The sequence below is a fragment of the Callospermophilus lateralis genome, chromosome 1, assembly GCF_048772815.1.
Source record: "Callospermophilus lateralis isolate mCalLat2 chromosome 1, mCalLat2.hap1, whole genome shotgun sequence".
Taxonomy (NCBI): Eukaryota; Metazoa; Chordata; class Mammalia; order Rodentia; family Sciuridae; genus Callospermophilus; species Callospermophilus lateralis.
Genome location: NC_135305.1, coordinates 43,361,457 through 43,384,440, shown reverse-complemented (window position 1 = coordinate 43,384,440; position 22,984 = coordinate 43,361,457). Strand labels below are relative to the sequence as shown.

At 33.4% G+C, this 22,984-nt stretch overlaps 2 protein-coding genes across 2 annotated transcripts in view; one reads left to right on the top strand and one right to left on the bottom strand.

The window, feature by feature from the left end:
• Nucleotides 1-6,455, bottom strand: part of Cftr (CF transmembrane conductance regulator) — a 191,361-nt gene extending 184,906 nt beyond the window's left edge. Inside the window, exon 1 of the mRNA XM_076853473.2 lies at nucleotides 6,238-6,455. Within this exon, the coding sequence (XP_076709588.1) occupies nucleotides 6,238-6,455 (218 nt within the window). The remainder of the gene's footprint in view (nucleotides 1-6,237) is intronic.
• Nucleotides 6,456-6,763: 308 nt separating this feature from the next.
• Nucleotides 6,764-22,984, top strand: part of Asz1 (ankyrin repeat, SAM and basic leucine zipper domain containing 1) — a 39,211-nt gene continuing 22,990 nt past the window's right edge. The window contains exons 1-4 of the mRNA XM_076861716.2: nucleotides 6,764-6,880; nucleotides 7,317-7,416; nucleotides 10,801-10,923; nucleotides 13,035-13,146. Of these exons, the coding sequence (XP_076717831.1) occupies nucleotides 6,764-6,880; nucleotides 7,317-7,416; nucleotides 10,801-10,923; nucleotides 13,035-13,146 (452 nt within the window). The remainder of the gene's footprint in view (nucleotides 6,881-7,316; nucleotides 7,417-10,800; nucleotides 10,924-13,034; nucleotides 13,147-22,984) is intronic.

Below are 22,984 nucleotides of genomic sequence, written 5' to 3'. Positions count from 1 at the left end.
TGGAGAAAAGATAGCTTCTTCAACAAATGGTACTGGGAGAACTGGAAAGTCACATGCAGTAAAATGAAACCAAATCCTTATATCTCACCATGGACAAAACTTAATCCAAAGTGGATCAAGGATCTAGGAATTAGACCAGAGACACTGTGCCTAATAGAGGAAAAAGTAGGCCCAAATCATCATCATGTCAGATTAGGCCCTGACTTCCCTAACAAGACTCCCACAGCACAAGAAATAAAATAAAAAAATAATAAATGGGAAGGACTAAAACTTGAAAGCTTCTTCTCAGCAAAAGAAATAAATAATCAATGAGGTGAAGAGAAAGCCTATATTTTGGGAGCAAATTTTTGCCACAAGCATATAGATAAAGCACTAATTATCAGGATATATAAAGAACTCAAAAAGCTTAACACCAAAATCAAACAACCCAATCAATAAATGGGCTAAGGAGATGAACAGACACTTCTCAGAAGAAGATATACAAATATATGAAAAAATGTTCAAATCTCTAGTAATTATAGAAATGCAAATCAAAAGTTCATCTAAGAGTTCATCTCATGCCAGTCAGAATGGCAATTATCAAGAATACAAACAATAATAAGTGTTGGTAAGGATGTGGGGGGAAAGGAACATTTATACATTGCTAGTGGGAATGCAAATTGGTGCAACCAATCTTGAAGGTATTATGGAGATTTCTTAGAAAAACTTGGAATGGAACCACCATTTGAACCAGCTATCTCACTCCTCAGTCTATATCCAAAGGACTTAAAAACAACATACTATAGTAACACAGCCATATCAATGTTTATAGCAGCTCAATTCACAATAGCTAAACTGTGGAAGCAACCTAGATACCCTTCAACATATGAATGGATAAAGAAACAGTGGTATATTATTCTGCATTAAAAGAGAATAAAATGATGGCATTTGCAGGTAAATGGATGGAGTTGGAGAATATCATTCTAAGTTAAGTAAGCCAATCCCCAAAAGCCAAAGGCTGAATGTTCTCTCTGATAAGTAGATGCTGATCCATAATTGGTCGGGGGGCATGGGAAAAATGGAGGAATTTTGATTAGGAAAAGGTGAGGAAGGGGGGGTATAGGGACAGGAAAGATAGTGGAATGTTTTAATTACCCTAAGTACATGTATGACTGCACATATGATGAGACACTACATTGTGTACAGAGAATTGAAAAGTTGGGCCACAATTGTGTACAATGAATCAAAATGCATTCTGCTGTCATATATACCTAATTAAAATAAATAAATAATTTTCTTTAAAAAAAAGAATACACCTAAGAGAGGCCTTCCCTGAAATTCCTATTTTAAATTTCCATTTGCCTCTATTACTCTTTATCCCCTTTACCTGGCTAATTTTGCTTAATAGAAATTATTACCTGATATTTAATATACTTATTCATTTGGTTCTCTGGCTAAACTATAAATATTCTGAGGTCAAGAATCTTACCTGTCTTCCTTACAATTTGTTCCCTGATGCCTAGAAAATACAGTAGCAGCACAGTAAGTATTCATGGACTCAACTAATGGTATATAATAAAAAGATATTAACATAAAAGATATTGCTTATCTTTTACCTTAATTGTCTTGAGAACATAAATTCTAATAATTGAAAAAAATATGTATTTTTTGCCATTTTATGCCTGCAAAATTATCTCCAAATGAGAGAATTAACCCAACTGAAACTCATACCAGATTAAGATTTTAGGATCCCCATAGGATATTTTCAAAATTTTGAAAATAATACCATACATACTCCTATAGAAAATAAGAAAGAATTATGAAAATATGATAAAACTGACAATAAGACAAGTTCCCATGAAATACAGCATCATCATTTGTTATGGCAAAATGAACTGTATTACCTAATCATCACTAATGTCTGAGTCAAAGCTTAAAAGTTAATAAAAAACAAACTCAAGAACTAGGAAAAGCCTAAATTTGAGTAACATTTACTCTTGTGTATAGCTGGTTTCTTGCCCTCTTTGTTTTACCAGTTTCCTGTCATCAGTGAACCAAGCAGAACACTGCAGTCTTTAATGTAGTGGGTAGGTGATTTTCTGACCCATTCCAGGAAGTCACACTTGGGAAATTCCCAAATGTTTTCAGACAAAACCAAATTTACCCATGTCTTATCTGGCCAGGAATAAAACTTGTGATTTACCTGTAAATGAATCATAGTTTATTCTGAGTCTGGTTTTCTAGTAAGAAGATGAAATCACTGTAGATTCCCTCTACAGTGTGGGAATCAAACAAATGGTACAAACAAGTATCCCCAAAGGACAGAGTGCTTACACTGGCATTATACTTTCTAAGTTAAACCTGAGCACAACTCTAGAACCAAACAACCTGTAAAAATTCAGTTTATCCTACTTATCTGATCTTGGACAGTTTACATAACCTTTCTATACTTCTGTTCTCTTATCTGTAAAATGGAGAGATAATGGCATCTGAAAAAAGTATACTGAAAATTATATGAATTAGTGGATATAAAATGCTTAGTGGAGCATTAGAACACATGAAAGTACTGAACCTGCTGTGTCTTCATTTCCCCCTCTGTTACATTGTTTTGTTTTGTTTTTTTGGTAGGGCTGGGGATTGAACCCATGGCCTTGTACATGGGAGACAAACACTCTACCCAACTGAGCTATATCCTCAGCCCCCCTTCTGTTACATTGATACAGCATTTACTTCCATTGGATTCTGTGAAGTTAACTAAGTTAATATAGGTAAAGCCCTTAGGATATTAACTAAAATATAGGAAGCACTAGAATATGAATATTATCATTATTATTGATATTATTTGGGTTATAATTAAGTGCAAAATTTTTGAAGCACTGATCTCTCCCTTATCTTCTGCTTATTTGATTACTATTTCTTAAGCCCCTTGTATTGCTCCCTTTCCTTTGGTGGCTTCCTAAAGGAATAGAGATCCCTAAGAATATATTCCCAGACCCCAATCTCATCTTCTTTCTTTCTTGGTAATCATCACTTTAATATGTCATTGCCTTTTAGGGAGATGACTTCTTATGTGTAACCAACAGCCTAGGACTCTCTGAGGAACTCCACATTTATCTGGACATTAATGTTCCTTAAACATTCATGCTCTTGCCACCTCTTTATTATTTGTTATTTTATTATCTACTTTAACTTCTCTCCTCATCAGCCTTCACATCTAATTACCAAATCCTATTGATTATAATTCACAATAAATTTTGAATGCAACCTCTCCTCTCCAGTTTTACTGCCATTGCTCTATTTCCCAATTATAATAACCTTGTAATTGGACATGCTATCTCATAAAATCATGCTCTGAAATTAATACCACACATAATTCAGCATAAGATGGATATATATTATGACATGGGTCTTGGAAACATTATACTAAGTGATATATATGGTATATTGAATTGAATAGTGTCATCCAAAAGTTCATGTCCACCTAGAAACTATAAATGAGACATTTGGAAATAGGGACTTTGCAGATGTAATCAAGTTAAGATGTGGTTATGAGAGATTAGGGTAAATCCTATACAATAATCTATACTCTAATATTACTGGTATTCTTATAAGAGGGAATTTTTGATACACAGAGAATGCCATGTAAAAAGGGAAGCAGAAATTAAAGGCATCTACAAGCCTGCCAAGGGTCTCCAGCAATCACCAGAAGCTAGAAAAAGACAAGAAAGTAAGTATCTTTTCCCGGAGCCCTCAGAAGAAGCATGGCCCTGATGACACCTTGATTTCAGACTTCTACCTTCCAGAACAGTGAGAGAAAAAAATGTCTGATGTTATAAGCCATGTTATCTGTGGTAATTTATATCAGTGGCCATAGGGAACAAACACAGATGATGTAGATATAATACTTTTAATTACCCATTCATCAATTAGTGGATATTTGAGTTATTTTCTGCTTTTGGAAAATACGAATAATGTTTCTATTAACATTCATGTAGATTTATGATCAATTTGAGTTAATTTTGTAAAAGGCATGAAGGTTATGTTGATATTCTTTTCATTTTTAACCTATGAATATTCAATTGCTCCAGAACTACTTTTTGAAATGACTATACCCTTCTTTCATTAAATTGATCTTGCATCTTTGTCCAATTAGCCATACTGTAATTGCATGGTGCCATTTCTGAGTTCTCCATTCTGTTCCATTGATCTGTATCACAAAGTCCTAAATCAAAAGCTACACATCTTGAAATAAAGTACAGCAATTCCTCTTGCTTCATTCTACTTCTTCAGAATTGTTTTAAGTATTCTAGTTCCTTTACCTTTCCATATAAGTTCTAGGATAATGTAATCTGTATTTACAAAAGCTCTTGCTGGATAAATCCCAAGGTTTAAAAAAAAAATACTTGTATGTGGATAACTCCCAAATGCATATATGCAAGACAGGCTCTCTTGAGCTCTTTACCTATAAACATCCACGTGACAATTACTCTTGGTTGTCTGGTTTTGAATTAATTTTGAGATGCTCATTATATTTTCAAGTTTATTCTGTTATCTTCCCTCATCATAATAAATGATACCACTACTTATCCAGCTGTTCAAACCAAAAGACTTCTCTACAAAAAAGAATGTCTTTAAATTTTTTTCTCTCCTCCCTCTCTCTCTCTCTCTCTCTCTCTCTCTCTCTCAAACACACACACACACACACACACACACACACACACATTTTCAGGACACATCTTTCATTAGCTTAAAAACGTTTCATTTATAAATAGCTCTTAACAGTAAAACCCAAACTCCTTATTTAAGGCCCACAAAGTCCTTTATTCTCACACTTCTCCCTTCATGAAGCTCCAAGAAAGGCAAGGATTAGGGTGCCCGAGATACAAAGTTTAAGGGGGCCCTCACTGCATTTACTGGTGAGTACATCCTTAAACTTTGCCCTTTGGGCCCTTATTTATCCATCATGTTTCTAGATCTGGATCTCAACTTTCCCCTGCCTTACAGACTTGCCTAGACATCTTTACTGCCAGGCAAGCTCTACGCTCCGGTTTTTTATAACTAATCTTTGTCATTTGGGACCCTCTTCAAACTTAACTACCCTATCTAAACTTATAATAATAATAACAATAACAACAACAGCAACTAGGATTTATTAACCTTACATTGAGATGGGCCCTATTCCAAGCCTATTTACTTAATCTGATCTTCATAACAATTCTTTTTGGTGAAAATTATCAGCATCTCCATTTTACAGAAAAGTTAACTGGTACTGAGTCAGAAGCAAAGTAAATTGCTCAAGGGTTCACAGCTACAACTAATGATTCCACCAGGAAACAATCTAAGTGATTTGATTACAGAAACTGAGCAACACTAGTTTATTTTCTTTAAGGCCCTTACTATCTGGAAGTCTCATTTATTTGCATACTGTCTCTCTCTCATTAAAATGTTAGCTCCACGAGGGAGCTTGGTTTGTCTTTGATGTTGTCTAATCAAACCTAGGTGTGCCTGGCTATATCTAGTGATCCATAACATGTACTGAATGAATGCATTTAGAAAGACAAGTGTGAGCCCAAAAGAACTTACTTAAAACTACTTATCTTTGAGAATCCCTCAAGTAAATAATTTAAAAATCTTGTAACAAAGAATCTTCAAGGAAAATAATATACTGCTTAGAACTTTTTAAAGAACGGTGCATGGCTACTTTCCTTTTAAATAATCTTGGTGCATAAATGTGCTCTATTCCCTGAAGAATCGACTTTTCTGTGGTGGCAAGATAATCAATGTGTTATCAACATTCCATCTAGAAGTTAGAAGTGGAAAAGTTTTTGACCTTGGGCTTCTTTCACCTTAAGTTATTTGAATTATTTACTTCCTTTCTAGTTGTTGAAATCTTTTCATTCTTTCCAGCTCTTTGGATCCACTGTGCCCCTACACTCTCCATTCATGGCTGTTTTTTCCTCTGGGGCATCTATATTTCACAGCAGCCAAGTGTTCTCATGGTCTAAAGTTTCTAAATCTGAGATCAAGTGAAGTGTAAAGAATTCTTTGAAGCTTGGCGGCAGCGCACAGGCTTGCAATCCCAGGGGCTCAGGAGGCTGAGGCAGGAGGATCATGAGTTCAAAGCCGGCCTCAGCAAAAGCGAGGCACTAAGCAAATGAGTGCGACCCTCTCTCTAAATAAAATACAGAATAGTCCTAGCGACCTAGCGACGTGGCTTAGTGCCTGAGTGCCCCCCCCCCCCAGTTCAATCCCTGGTACTCTCCTCCCCCACTGCAAACAACAACAACAACAACAAAACTTTCTCCTTGTTGGCTGGCATTTGTCTGAAGGCATCTTGAGCGTGGGTGGCGCATCACCAACACGAGTCCTCTCCCAGGGTATACACGTTTAACAGCAGGTTTGGCTGGGGGACAGGAAGGGGATGGCGAACGACCAGGAAAACCTGGTCGTCTTTGGCTCCAACCACAACTGGGCATTCCACGCCCAGCAAAAACTTCGTCAAACAAATACGAGATGGAGGGAGAATTCCTGAACGGAATTGGTAGTTCTGTTCTGGATCCTGTCAGCCTGGCTGACCAGGCGGACACGCCAAGAGTTGCCACCCCTGATTTTCACCCCATTTCTCCCTTAGTCCGAGCCCGCAAGGTGAAGTGTGGGCTGCACGCAGACAGGCGCCTGCGCCCGGGGGCCAAGGCGCTCGCGCGTAGCTCCTTCCCGCGCAACGCTTCCCGCGCATCCCTGTGCGCACACACTGCGCAGGCGCCGGAAGAGCGTCCAGGCGGGCATGGCGGCGGGCATTGCTGCGGGCCCGCACCGGGGCCCGGCAGTGGCGGGCGGAGGCGAGAGTAGCGATAGCGAGGATGACGGCTGGGAGATTGGGTACCTCGACCGGGCATCCCAGGTAGCAGAGGAGGCCTTGTGTTGACAGCAGCTGTTGTTGGCTCCTGGCTTTCGAAGGCCAGGCCCAGCCCGGGGAAACTTACTAACTTCCTTGCCCGTGTTTCCCTTTTTACCCGTGTTTCTAAATTGGGGAGTTTGAACTGAATCGAACCCGCACATTTTCTTTTTGTTCCCCAAATGTGGTTTTCATCGGATGCACTGCTTTGTCTTGTGGATGGAGCTTCTTGCTTGGGTTTGGACCTATCATTGTTCATTCCCTCTAAAGATAGTTTTAGACATGGAGTCTTCACTAATGTTACATGTCGACCAAAAAAACCCTGACATACCGTGTACCTCATCAGACATTACAATTTCCTGATGTACTGGAAATGAAAAGATGTATAACACGAGTTTCATTTTGTGCTTTTTTTTTTTTTTTTTTTTTTTTTTTTTTTTAGAAATTAAAAAGGCCGTTGCCTATAGAAGAAAAGAATGAAACGTTTAAGAAAGCATTGACCACTGGAGATATTTCCTTAGTGAAGGAGCTCCTAGATTCTGGTGAGAGTTAAGGGGTAAAGTCAGCTGAAGACAGTTTTCTAAGTTCACAAGCATTCCTGGTTTCAGGAGGCTTGTGTTGCTTTCCAACGAAAACGATAGTTAATACATCAGTTGTTCTTTTGAGTTCTGTCTGCCTTATTTTCTTTGCCCTCAAATTGAGAGTGCCACCCTAATTAGCGTCCATCAGCTCTACCAGTTCGTTCAAGAAGTGGTTTTTGTTTTTCAGCATTTACTTGGCTGTAGTTTACATTTCCCAATAATTGTTTCTATTTATATATTTTGTAGTTTTATGGTTTTTCCTCCTTCTGTATTTTTGTTGTGGTGGAATAAGGTATGAGCTTAAATATTATTTTTTAAAAAATAATATTTAAACCTGGATATTTGTTCCAGGTTTATTGCCCACTCACTGTAGTTTCTTAGGAAAATTAAACTTGTGGAGCATCTGTTTGTTTATGTAAAACATCACAATTCTGTCCTGGGTTCCATTATACTCTTCTGTGAATTAAATATTTTTAAAATTACTTTCATATACAAATGTAAATTGTTGATTGTAATGTTTGAAATTATGCAAAGATATAGCAGGCATTTACTATCTAGTTATAGCTACAAAACATTCACACACAAAATAGATGAGATTGTATATAGCAAAATATTTTTATTCAGTGTTAGAGATGATACATGGTTTTTGTAGAAATTAAAACCTTTTGGAAACAAGTCGGATCCATCTTTAATTACTAACCATGAGAATGCATTTATAAAAAAGGGTTGTTGGAGAAAGATAATTAAAATAAGATAACGTGTAAATTAAGGACATAGAACATATAAACAATATATAAATGTAGTTATTAGCAAATGAAAAAGATGTTTGATTTGGTGGACAGATGGGTGGAACTTGGGTTTCTATTTGAAGAATGAAATTTGAATAAGGAGAAAGAGGCCAGAATAACTAATATGACTATATGTATGGTGTTTGTAGTTTTGGATGGAGTAGAATAGGCAGAATTTTTTTTTTTTTTTTTTTTTTTTTTTTTTTTTTAGAGAAGGAAATTTGTCCTGGGAATAGTGAGACTAGGCACAATGAAGGTGATGGAGGCTCTTGGAGGATTAGGACTGGATATGATTGGTAACAAATATGGGTTTTTGAGTCTATTGAAAGAGCCTACTGCTAAGTTTTTAGTCAATCATTTGAAATTTGGTTTTAATTATTAAAACTGAAAACATTTAAAAAAAACAATAATAAATATATGGGTATAAGGTAGACAGATACCTTTTTGTCCCCACTCTCACCCCTATTACTGTTGGTTTTGGGGTATTTTACTCTGCTTCTCCTTATTTAACATTTTAAAAACTATTTCTGTTATTTTGCCTTTGAATTTATTTTATTTTTTGAAACATATTTCAATACCATTGGAAAACTTTAATTAAAAGTGAAATCATGGTAGGCAAGATGGCACAATCCTGTAATCCCAGGGGCTCAGGAGGCTGAAGCAGGAGGATCATGAGTTCAAAGCCAGCCTCAGTAACCTAGCAATGACCTAAGCAACTCAGCAAGACCCTGTCTCTAAATAAAATATATAAAAGGGCTGGGGATATGGCTTAGCGGTTAAGCACCTCTGGGTTCAATCCCCAGTACCAAAAAAAAAAAAAAAAAAAAGTAACAGGCATTTACTAACATTTTTAGTTCTCCATGAAGTATTTTACATATTCAAGAAAGGTATAGAAACACCCTTCCACCCACACACACAGATGACCACTTTTCCTACAGTTGAGGTGTATTATTCCTATTAATTTTTATATTTTTATGATATATGTATATATCCACAAACAATGTAGTGTTATTTTGAATGTTTTTGAGTTATATAAGTATATTGTGTTAATCCTTTAAAATACCTGTTTTAAAGACTATCCCTAGAACTTAATAATTTAAATATTAGAGGTGATGATTGATAAAGATTTTTATACCAAAATGCATTATTTATTTTTGTTTCATGTCTTCCTTTTTCTACATTTACTATCACAATTCCAGCAGTACTATAAATAAGAAAAGAATGAGAAAACAATGTTTTGTTTTTTTTTTCTGAACTCATCATATGCTTTCAGTTGTAGTAGTTTAAAGAAGAAAATTTGTTAGAGGTGACCAGTTGGGATAGCATTTTATGTAGGTACTAAGATGGTTAAGTATTATTTTCTCCCAGTGTTTTTCATTTACCTTATACCAATTAAAGTGAGACAGTTGGGAATTGGAGATTCATAGTCTTTCAGTGAGTTGATGTTTCAACAGAAAAAACAGTGATCCCTGCCCCAAGTTTGTATTTTCTTGGTGATAGTCCCTTCATTTTGCAAGTGGAATAATTTATAGCCACAGACTATAAAATCTGTAAATTATACAATGTTAAAGCCAAGTCCATATTCAGTGGTATTTCCACCTATAGGTATTCCTTTTTGAAATAAAAATGTTGTTTTCCTTCTTGAGACTAGCAAATACTACTAGGTTCAAGAGAGAGATTGCCAATCAGTCTCTACGACCTTATAAAAAAAGTTTTACCTAAATGTAATGGAGAATTCTAGCTCATTGCTTATTATTCATTTTTCTAAGGTAGAACCTGATATTAATTTTCAATTTGTTCTTTTTTTCACCTTCTCAAAGTAATGTTAAATTCTGATAATACTACTTTTGAATATCCTTTAGTTATACAACTCCCTACCCCATCCTGCTCTCTCTCTCTCTCCTGCACTTAGTTTGATGTCTGTAAGTTGGTCTCCCTGCATCCTGCCATTCTCAACAGTGATATATCTTTATAATACCAATATATAATATATCTGTATAATACCGATATAATGATGTTAATCCCTTGTTCACAAAGTATAGTTTGTATTTCCTAAAAGAGAGTTCATAATGTAACCTATCTTTTTAACTTCATTTTTTATCTGATTACCTATGGGTAAATTTTGTGTTGAAGGGGAATTTAGGATGTCTTAGGGAAATTTGTGGTATTCACAATCTTGGATATTGCCCGAGTATAATATTCTAATCTAAAAGACATATTCCCTCCCTGAAACCTTCCCCAACTCCCCTAGAGATAAAAAAGTGGCATAGAAAAGACCTATTATACTATAAACTATTTTATATTTATATTTTATAAAACATTGGTCAGGTCAGGTCTCTTAGAATATAGCGTTATAGTGAAAATAAAGTTAACAAATTTATTAGTCACAATATTACTATTTTTCTAGGACCATTATTACCAAGAAATCTTCTTCTAGAATAAACTATATGGTGTATGTCTCCATGCATATATATGTTACACACACTACAGTGAGGGTCTTCTTGCTATTGTTTTGTTTTTTTATGGTGAGACAAAAACCTTGTTTTTGTGTTGACAGGCATTAGTGTAGATTCCAGCTTTCGATATGGATGGACTCCTTTGATGTATGCTGCTAGTGTTGCCAATGTAGACATGGTTCGGGTCCTTTTGGACAGAGGTGCTAACGCAAGCTTTGATAAGGGTAAGATGTTTGAGATAATTTAACTGGTTATGTCTACCATGAATCTTTGAATTCCAAGCAGCAGTTAGGCAAGGGGGAATAAATTAAAGCAGTTTGGGAAAAAAATCTTTCTGTTAGTTGAATTGGTTAAATAATATGCAAAGTCAAATGAGAAACCTATCCATTTTGAAAAAATCTTTCCAAGAAGATAGATTCCAGATATGTATTTTTTTAATTACATATAGGTATGTACATCTAATTTCTGAAGTAGAAGGTTTGGCTATTTTTAAATAAAAAATACATTGAAAAAATCAAAAGACTGCTAATTTTTTGGAAAAGTACCTGAAAATTAGTTTATGAAATTGTAAACTCAACTTTGAATTATATCACTTGAAGTTGTTTCAAAATTAGTTTATTAAATATATTTATTTCTGTTTTTCTTAGTAAATAATTCCCACTTGGTAGTTCTCTGAATACTCTTAAAGAACAAAAGTATATATGCAACTGGGCACTGTGGTGCATGACTGTAATCCTAGGGTCTTGGGAGGCTGAGACAGGAGGATTGAGAGTTCAAAGCCAGCCTCAGCAACAGTGTGGTGCTAAGCAACTCAGTAAAACCCTGTCTCTAAATAAAATACAGAATAGGGCTGGGGATATAGTTCCATGGTTGAATGACCCTGACTTCAATCCTTAGCAGCCCCCTCCCCCCCAATAAATAAATAAATAAATAAAAATTTTAAAAAGTATATATGCAAATCCAGTTTGTTATATTTACTTAATAAATCACTTTTTTTGTTGTTGTTTTGTTTTGCAGTCCTGGTGATAAAAGTCAGGGTGCTCTACCACTGAGTTACATCCCAGTCCTTTATGTTTTTTATTTTGAGACAAAGTCTCACCAACTTGCCAAGGCTTGCCTCAAACTTGAGATTCTCTTGCCTCAGCCTCCAAGTCATTGGGATTACACACATTTGCCACTGTACTTGGCTTAACTTGTTTATAATAGGCCGTTGAATTTACTTCATAATTATTTTAGAATTGATTTTCACATTAGTTTTTTTGTATGTACATTAGATACTTGTAAAACTATAGCTATTGTTTCTTCTTTATTTTACAAAAATCTTTCTTATTTTCATGATTAATTAGGTTTTTTATTTTGTTGTTAAAAATACCACTCAAAGCTATACTTAAGCTTGGGATTTTTAAAAGCATAGAAAATTTTCTGCTCAAAAACTTCTTTTTCTGCTTCTGTTCCTTGTAATCAGAGGAATACATACAGTTATAAAATACTTTCTATTTTTCTCAGAATGTACACATAAAGATTGTAGGTATTAATTTCAATTTACTTATAAATTAGATCTAATGAGATATTAAGACATGACTGGACCCACAGTTTATTAGTGGCAGAGCTAGGACAGATGATACTACCTTTGAATATCCTTTTGTTATACAAATTGTCATATACTATGTTGTATGCTGTGTCATATGCTATGTCTAATATAAACCATAGCTATGGTGACCTTTTTTGAATTACTGAGTTCTTAATTGAGAAGTGGTTTTTCTTTTTTTTTTTTTTTTCTTTTTAAATCTATCCTCTTTCCCATTGATGCCATAGGAGCCAAGGGAAGAACAGTTTTAGGGAACAGGGTGAGTTCAGACAGATCAAGAAGACAAAGATTAAATGTGGCAGTTGTATCAGTTTCAATAGGAAGGTTATAAGCTAGATTTCAAGAACTGTCAAATGGGTGAGAAGTGAAACCAGAGAGTACAGCTCGTTTTCCAGCATAAGTTGAGGAAGGCAAATTTTAATCAACCAAAAATTGTTCATATTCAGGCAGTGTGGCACAGTCATGTGCCTCATCACTTGCTATTCTCTTGAGGAAATTGAATAGAGGAAGGAAGTTAAGACGTGCATTGTGCATATACTAAATGGGGATGAAAGGGATTTATCCCTGATCTCTTGTTTTGGTGAATTAATCTTATGCATGAGATTTGGGAAGAGTTTGTAGAATTCTAGAGTGCAATAAACATAGAATATTTTAAAGGTAAAGAAGTCAATTAGATATACTTCCTAAAGTATTAGGATATACTTCCTAAAGTATAAGGTTATTTCCTTGTTTTGTTATTCATTGTAGATAAGCAGACTATTTTGATAACTGCATGTTCTGCTCGTGGCTCTGAAGAACAGATCTTGAAGTGTGTAGAGCTGCTACTTTCAAGAAATGCTGATCCAAATGTAGCTTGTAGGTAAGAGCCTTACTGTTGGTTCAAAAATGTTAAAGATACTTTTCATTATCATCCTGTTAAACACTTCATAGTATGAATTTTTAAAAATCATAAACAGTGTTTGTTTACTTGGCCAAATAGTTGATGGATGAAATTAGGTCATAAGTTTCTAGTTCCAATTATATAAGAGTACCAAGAGAAGAGGATATCACAAAAATTGAACTTTTAACTTTTAGAGGAATATTATAGACATCTGGACTGAGAAGGACCAGTTGACATCAAACAATAGTTTTCTATTGTTACACTCAAAAGAATATGATGATCAAGGTATAGAAGTAAAGCCTGTTAAATACTTTCTCTGTTTTAACAAGTTTTACACAAATACTGACAATATATTGAAAGTGTGTATATATTCCTAAGACTTCACCAGTTAATTAGGTAATAATTTACATGTAATAGTGTCTAGCTACATAGAAAATAATCTTGGATCTGTTGAAACATCTGTAATAATAAAAATGAATACTGTACATCTTTAGATAATTACCAGATGAAAACGATTTTGATCTAATTGGAGTGATTTCAAGGGTGGTCTTTGGCTGCCCAGGGGCCATTTGGCAATGTCCATTTGGCAATTTTTGCTTTTCATACCTGACAGATATTACCCACTGTATTCAGTGGGTGAGGTCAGATAGGCTGCTAAATATCCTACAGTGTATGGGACAGCCCTCCAAAGAATAACCAATCCCAAAATGACAAAATTGAGAAACCCTGATTTAATATGAAAAAGGCCAAGACTTATACAGTAGATAATCAGTGTTTAAACAAATAAAGATTACAAAGAACTGAAAAAGATTCTGTCTACATATTTTTAGCACATCAATTCACAGAAATTTTTATTCTGTCATTTAATATATCCCTAATTAGGGCTGGGGTTATGACTTGGGAGTACAGCACATGCCTAGTTCTTATAAGGCACTGGGTTCGATTCTCAGCACCACATAAACAAACAAATAAAGGTATTGTGTCCAGGTATAACAAATAAAGGTATTGTGTCTATGTATAACTGAAAGATATTTTTTTAAAAAAATTTAAAAAGATATCCCTAATTAGGTATAACTTGCACCTTGAAATTGGGACATGTACTTCACTAGCTAAAGTACACTTCCAAATCTGTTGTGGTTTTGATTTATACCTTTTGAAGTGGCATAAGACTTGCTTCAATGGAAAATTGGTTTTTGCTTGATGTATCTCAGATTTTAAAATTTCTTTTACTATTTTCCCCAATGTATTATAGATAGTCAGGTCTTTGCCCTCTCACTTATACCATCTTCTAAATACTTAATATGAAGTTAAGTAAGCCAATGTCATAGGTTTTAGACTATTTTGCCTCTCAAGAACTAGACGGCATCTTTAAGATACATAGGATATATCTGGTAAAACAGATTACATTTGAATTAAAATGACACAAGATTAGTATCTCATGATAAAAATCATAAAGCTATCATGCTGTAAGGCAATTTTAAAGCTGAAAACCCTAGAAAAGCTAATGAACTTGAAAGAGCACAAGATTTAGATTGGTATGTACTCAACTAAAATAGATAATTTTATAGCATGGTTAAAGAAAGAAAGCTATGTATTTAATAGATATGAGAAATAACTTGAAAAGTCAACTTTCAGCTACTTTGTCTTCTTTAATGTTCAAAGCTTGAACCAATACAGTTACTGAATTGTGTTTTCTTCCTTGTCCAGAAAAGAAAATAAGTCATGGTAAATAGTGCTTTTTAAGCTGCAGATTTTATAAAGATAGTATTAATGAATATACTGGGGTAGGCATAACATACCTCCATATAAAAGGGAAAAAATCCTAGAGTACAGTGAAATTTGTGGGATTATATAGACAAATAATATTATTTTTATTTAGTTTCATGTAATATGTGCCAGAAGTTTTTTAGGGAACCATTATTTAGATGTGAGCAAGAAAAACATCTTTAGATTAATTTACTTTCATTCTGTTGATATATTCCCTTTTGTTGAGCAACTCTTTTGCTGAGAAAAATTACCTTTCAAGAAAAACAGCACAAGTAAAGAATTGGCCATAAAGCTTATAATTTTCATGAAAGCTACATGGTCATATACTTACTAGTTGCAAAAGACATTGAACACTAACTTTTTTTTAAAACTAAAATGAGACCCATAGTCTTTCTTAATAAAGTGAAAGTAAGAGCAGTCTTAGAAGTCAACCTCTAAACTAGGGACAGAAGTCCCAACTCTGATATGTAAAAGTAGCATGAAATTCTTCATTCTTGGAAATAGTTCAAAAGACAGGGTCTTAGTTTGTAGATAAATTGAAAGAAACAAAAGGGAAGGATTTACGTGTGTTAGGAACAAAAAGATAATTTAGGAATTTGTAGATTTTGTAGTGGAAATGAGTTATTTGAATCAAATCACTTGATTCAGTTTATACTAAAAGCTGGTAAATAGAAAAATAAAAATTAAGAGGAAGCTGTTGAATTTTTTATACTTAATTAGAAATTTTTCTGAGTAGTACTGAAAAAATTCTGTAATAGTTTACAATTTTTAAATTGTATATAATTTATATATATGAAATATTTATAGTTTCATTGTTCAGCTAGATTCCTTTTGAATACTGCATACAGTTCTATAACTCACACCTTCTAATCTATTGTTAAACTCACCAATTGAATCAATAATTTGAGTTATTTTTTACTTTCTAGAACTGGTTTGCTTCTTTTTAAAATTGTGGTGTCACTTTATAGCTCATTTTTTCCCTGATACTATTTTCAAGCTTTAGATTACAATTTCTGTAGCCAGGCTTGGTGGCCATGCCTATAATCCCAATGGCTCAAGAGGTTGAGACAGGAGGATCTCGAGTTCTCAGCCAAAGTGAGGTGCTAAGTGAGTCAGAGAGACCCAGTCTCTAAATAAAATGCAAAATAGGGCTGGGGATGTGGCTCTTGGATGTGTCTTGATTCAGTCCCCACTACATCCTGCTTCCCCCCCCAAATTTCTTTAATGTGATAAACATATCATTTAGATTGAGCGTTTCCATTTCTGAAATCTGTTTGTTTCTGTTAGTAATGTTTATCATGCTCCTCATTCATGACTAGGTGCTAGTCATTAGGTTTAAAATCTGCTTATAGAACTAATTATAAGGCTTAGGAGGTTCTATGAGAGAGAATTTTGTATATTTTTAAAACATGTTTGGGGTATTAGCAATCCAGGACTTGTGTAATCTTAAATTTGGGATTGAGGTTCTGGACCATTTTGGAGTATACAACACTAAGAACTGATTTATCCTTAACCCTGGAGAAACAGACCCTCGAGTCTCAGCTTAATTTGTCTTTATGGTTTATCAACCTTTCTACCTCCTATAGGCCCAGGGCTTTCAGTTTTGTTTCTCCTGATATAAAGGCCACCAAAATGAGCTTTCCATCTGAACTGGCAGATGTCCTCAGGGAAAAACAACTGTGAATGTAACCTTCACCTCTCTGGCTTTTTGCTATCTAGATTTTGGTTCCTTGGTATCTTAGTTCTATAGTTTTCAAGAAATTGAAATTTGTTTTCATCCAGCTCTTTTAGATGCTTTAAAATTTTGGTTCAAATTTTGATCTAACTTGCTATTACTAGAAGTAAAAATCAGTATTTTGGACATTTTTGAATTGTTTGTTTATAATTTTTTGTGTGTGTGTCAACTCTGTTATTCTTTGTTTTCTATGGAAACTTCTTTTTAAAATTTTTGTTTAAAATCTCTTTGGAAATAACATTAATTTAATACCTCACAATGGGCTTTCCATAATTTGTACATAGGTATCTAGCTTGTTCTTTTAACCTTATTTTCTTTTATTATTTTTATTTTCCCTCCTGTGGGACTAATGTTAAAGAACTGGCAACTTGAAATCCATTTTTAAGTTAAACTTGCTGGGACACAAATCACATCTTGTGTTTCTCTTAGATCTTTTTACAGAGGATACTTAGCATAGTATACTGTGTCAAGCCAATATGGTAATTTACTGGTTTATTTATTTTAGCTTTAGAATTTTTCTTTGAGGGCATTAGGTTTTTTTGTTTTTAAATCAAACTTTTGTTGACTATTTTCTGTATACCAAGCCCCATGTTAATTGCTTTTAAATATTGTCTAAATAATTCTTAAAATTCAGGGGTATAAGGTATGTTATTTGTACAGAACAGAAAATTTGTGCTCAAATATGTAAGTGCCTTTGAATGTAGCAGAAGTTTGATAAGGATATTTACAATAATTTAATCTAAACAGCATCTTCCAATAGAATGTACTTATGTTTCCCATCTTTTCTATCTGTATTTAGGAGTTCTCAACACAAACCAATTAAACAGCATGACTTTTTAATTGTTACAAAACACATATTTGTGTTAAGCTGCCTATATCTGAGTATTTTGTTTGTTTTTATTGTCTTTCTGTAAATTGTAGTAGGTAGTTGAATATTTTCATTTAAAAAGTCCACAAACTGGATAAGGAAGTATTGAACAGAGTAATGTTTTTATTTAATTTAGCTTAATCATATTCAGGCCTGAAAACAAAGTGGCCTTGATCAAGTTAATTGGAACTTGACATTTATGATGTTGTATGGACTTACCATTTCTTATTTTCTTTTTATATTGACAATGCAATAAAAATGGTATTATAAGTTAAAATTTTGAGAAGGTCTATATTAGATTATTGAATACACAACATAATTTGAAACACTTCAATTTAGCCTGAAGAATGAAGTTGGCTTTCTTTTTGTTAGAGTAATAAAAATATTTTTAAAACTGCATGTGATTAACATTTTATTTTTAGAATTTTTGAGAGTTTATTCTTTTTCCTCACTGAAACCTTGTATTAAAAAAGAGAGATTTCTTTTCATGTATAAAGCAATTTTTCTAGCCTAAGAGTTTGTTATATTCATATTGTTTAGTCATGAGATAAGAGTTTTGTAAAATGATATGACATTTTAATTTCAATAGATGTTTTATTACCATTGATAAGATAGCACATATTAACTAATGCCCAAGGTTTTGACGTAATAACTGTGTGGTTGTTAACTTATTGAATATTATTACCTGTTTTAATCAACAGAAGATTCCCTGGGAAAAATGTTGCTTTCTTTCTTAGAATATAAATTTGATTGTAAATGTCACTGAAGAAGCTTGGTAGATTTACAGTTTGGCTTTCAATACTAACTTGTTTTCTTTCTTTTTTTAAATTTTTTGTTCTTTTAATTTTTTAAAATTGATTTTATTTTTTAAATATATAATAGAATGCATTACAATTCTTATTACACATATAGAGCACAACTTTTTATATCTTTGAATATAAAGTATGTTAATACTAACTTGTTTTCTAATTGTAGGTAAATATTTGATATGTCTTTTCAAAATACAGGCAGAAACATTCTTTTGGAAACAGTTTTTTAAAATAACTTGTTTAGAAAATATTACTGGAAAATGTCATTTATTTTGTGATTTTATTCTTGTCCTACTTAAATGTATAAATAGTCAATACATTTTGTCATACAATATTAAAATAATATGTAGTTCATGTGGTAAAGTCTGAGCTTTCCTTAACTAAACAAATTTCTTGAACTTTTATCTCAGAGATATCTGCTTTAATCAGTTTGGCCAGAGTTTTCATTCTCTTTTATTATTATTTTAAATTACATACACACATAGCTCTTTTCACTCAGAAATGTGTTTGGGGTCTTTGTTAGTACTTAGTAGTATTTACATTCTTGTGTTGTATGGTAGTTTGAGTAATGTCTCATGAGTTGATTGCCAAGGTTTGAATCCCTGCTTTATTATTTACTAGCACTCCAATTTGAGTTAGTTATTTATTTGGTCAGTTTATTTTTTATAATACAGACATAAAAATGTCACTCACTTCATAAAGGTGTTTGGTATTTAAAACAGTACCCAGTCACAGAGTAAGCCTTAAAATATTTGCCATAACAAAGATGATGATGATATTCTTGATACATATTAATTCTGCAAAAGACTTTTAGAAATTAAAATGCCGAAAAATTTTGTACATTCAAAATTTTGCAAACGACATCCAAATAGTTGTCTAAAAAGTTTTTCCACTTTACACTGTGAACTATATGAGAGAGCATCCATTTTTTGCATGCTTGTCAACCTGTTAAACTTTGTAGTTTTATCAGTCTGATGGATAAAAATGAGTCTGTGATGGTATAAGTTTTTTTTTGTTTGTTTGTTTGTTTTGGAGAGGGACTAATGAGCTACATCCCCATCCTGAGCATTTTTGTAGTTTTTATTTTCTAATTTTCAGTTCACTACAACATCTTTCCTTATATTACTAACTTTTTATATATATTTTTATAAATTGCCTATCAATCCCCTAATCTTTTTATTTACCTGTATTTTCCTTATGTGTTGGAACTGATTTTATCTTTGTTAGCAATTTTACATGTATGTAGTAACAACCTTAGTGTTCCATAGCATTAACCTGGCTGTTCATATACTTAGAAATCAGCTGGTGGTTTTGAAAGCAGAAAACGAACAGGATAAAGGTAAAAAAAAATTATTCTACTAAAATGAATTCCCTAAAGAATTATCTGTTGAGGGCAGGGAACTAGCATATGAGTTCATAATTTATTATTTATAAATTATCTAGATTCAGTATATTGATTCTCAACAGTGTAATAATAATCAGAAGTTTTTGAGGAGAATACAAAAAATAAACTTAATAAGCTTTAATAAAGTTATTTGTCCTTTATTTGTCATTTTTATATTGTTTTCCTAATTGTAAAATTATAGTATGAGAGTAAGAGTCATAATTTTTCATTATTAAGAAAAAACTGTAATTAGTTACCCTATTTTTGGGTGGGCAGGGTACTGAGCCACATCCCCAGCCCTCTTTTTTTATTTTATTTAGAGACAGGGTCTCACTGAGTTGCTTAGTACCTTGCCATTGATGAGGCTGGCTCTGAACTCGTGATCCTCCTGCCTCAGTCTCCTGAGCTGCTAAGATTACAGGCATGTGCCACCATGCCTGGCAGTTACCCTATTTTAAAAAAATCAAAAATTATTTGTTTGTGCAATATCTTGGTATCAGAAATTCATGCTCGAGATCCTGTTACTTGTTCTTTTTATGACCTTGGCAATCTTGTGAAGCTCTGCAAACTTCTCAAGTTCTGGCATCCTTGTTTTTTCTCTTATACCTTTGTATAAGTCAGTTTTGGTATTTATAATTAAATTCCTAAGATAGACTCCTTACAAAGTAAAGAGGCTTATTTAGCTCACATCTTTGGAGGTTCAAGGAAATGGCACATGTATCATTTCACTTCTGGTAAGGACTTACGGAGTTCATGGCAGAAACAATGGTGGGAACGTGTGAAAGCAGGAGTCATATCTCACACAGGACCAGAGACTGGGTGAGGTGAGGCTGGGGCTTTTATTATAATTTTTTTATGAGAGCTAACCAGGGACACACAGAATACCTTTCAAGGGAATTCACCAATTGACCCAAGGACCTCTCACTGTGCCCCACTTATTAATGTTTTCACACCATCTCCTACCGCCACTTTGGAGACCACACTTTCCACACATAAACCTTTAGTGGACTTCCAAACTATATCCAAACCATAGCAACCTTCAGACATATTTTGTATTTTGCCAGATTTTATAGCTTTTTTCAGTGTTAGTTTAATAAAATGACTGATGGCTGGAAGTGGATTTCTAATTCCAAGCATTCTTTCATTGTCAATCATAGTTTATCATAATTGTTTCATTAATCTCCCAGCTATGATTGTTTTAAGCAGATTAAAAAAGAGTACATAATACTGAAATGTACATAAATACAAATTAACTATTTTACCCTTAGATCAGAGAAATTACACCATTGTCAAGTAATGTTTTTCCCCTTGCCAGGTTGAGAGTTTTGTTTTTACTTTTCTTTGAATGCCCTCTAGTGGAGGTTTTATTGGAATAACCAAAAAGACTTTTTATTAAAGACTGTATCATCCAGGAAAAAAATTAATTCTGGTTTTACATAATGCACATAAATTTTCTTTTAAAACAACACTTTTTAAAAACTGTTAACTAAAAATTTTAAGGAAACATGGTAGAGGAAGAAAAAGTTACTTAATATCACTAGCAAATTCAGCTGGTTTTTGTTAAACACTTAATATGTGTTAAGCCGTAGGGACAGAAAATGGAAGAGCCAGTCCCTGCTTCAAGAACTTGACAATATAGTAGAAAAGATTACCATAGAATAAGGCATTTTCCACATAGTAAGACATCCATGTAATAGAGGATGTCTCAATGCACAGAAAGTAGGAAAGCTTAACGAAACTAGAATACAACACAGAGGGTAACACATGAAAAATATAAAGGAAAAGGTATAAGAAATGAAAAATCTTGGCAGAAACTCTTAACATGTATCTAATAGGAGTTCCAGAAGAAGAAAATGGAAGGTATGCTGTATTTGAAGCAATAATGGCCAAGAATATTCACAAACTGAAGACACAAATTTTTAGGGTTAAAAGATCTATTGTGCTCATGGCAAATTAATACACAAATAGATAGCATATACATTTTAATTAAAAATTACAATAAACACACAACACAGTGAACTTCAAAATACCAAGAATAAAGCAAAATTCCTAAAAGCTGCTTACTAAAGAGACAGTTTACCTAACAAGACAATTTTTATACAGAAGAACTATCGTATTTTACAATATAGAAGCTATATATGGAAGGAGACAAATAGTCTGAGAAATAAACTTGGGATCTGTAATTATATCTTTAGTCATTCTGCCTTTCAAGAGTAAGGGCAAAATAAAGACTTTTTTTGCATACACATGGGAATGTAAAGTCATCATCTTGAGTAGAGGCACAGCTAACATTTTGAGTGCAGTTGTACTATGTGTTGCAGGATATTAAGAGCAAAGAAAAATATAATGTTTAATAGATTTTTTTTTGTTAAGCATAGAGTCACCAGATTTTCAAGAGGAAAATGTAATGAGTAGTAAACCAGCAAAAACAGAAAAGAATTTTGTCAAGTATACCAGTCATTATGCTAAATGTGAATGTAGTGGATTTATTACCTAAAAGACTGAGATATTGCCCTAAAAACAACAACAACAACAACAACAAAAATAGCTAAATCCTGATCATTAGAATGGTTGAAGAAAAAGAGTGTGAAAGTCACTTTGATATTAAACATTACTAGTGTTAAGTGAAGTAAAACAAAGGAAAATTTCTGATAAGAAGTCAAAATTAATGAAAATACAAGCTAAAAAAAAAAGTTGTTTGTTAGAAGGAGCAAGCAGAACCAAATTGCAGTAGTTTGAAAAGAGTAAGACTTCTTTACATTGAATCTTTTTTTTAATATTTATTTTTTATTTGTAGTCAGACACAATATTTTATTTATGTGGTGCTGAGGATTGAACCCAGGGCCTCGCACATGGTAGGCGAGTGCTCTATCACTGAGCCACAACCCAGCTCCTACATTGAATCTTAATAAGATGAAAATTAGCATTGAAAGAGTGTCAGTAGCACAAATAGTTACCATGTTACTTGAATAGATCAGTTAATATAATTTTTAAAAATTTTCCTGTGGAATTAATTAAATTGTTACTTCATTAAACTTTAACAAGAAGGAAATACTAGAATTACTCTTTTTCCTTTCAAAATTGTCATGCAACATTATTGCTGGTTTCACTTAGACAGTATTAAAAAGTCAATTAATTTTGGATAAGCTAGACTGGCATAGGATTTTGCTGTTCCATTTGATAAATTCAGCTTTTCTCAGTAGTCTGAAACCAGTGTAACATTGTTCCCCTGAAAGGGAACAACTAGGCAGTTT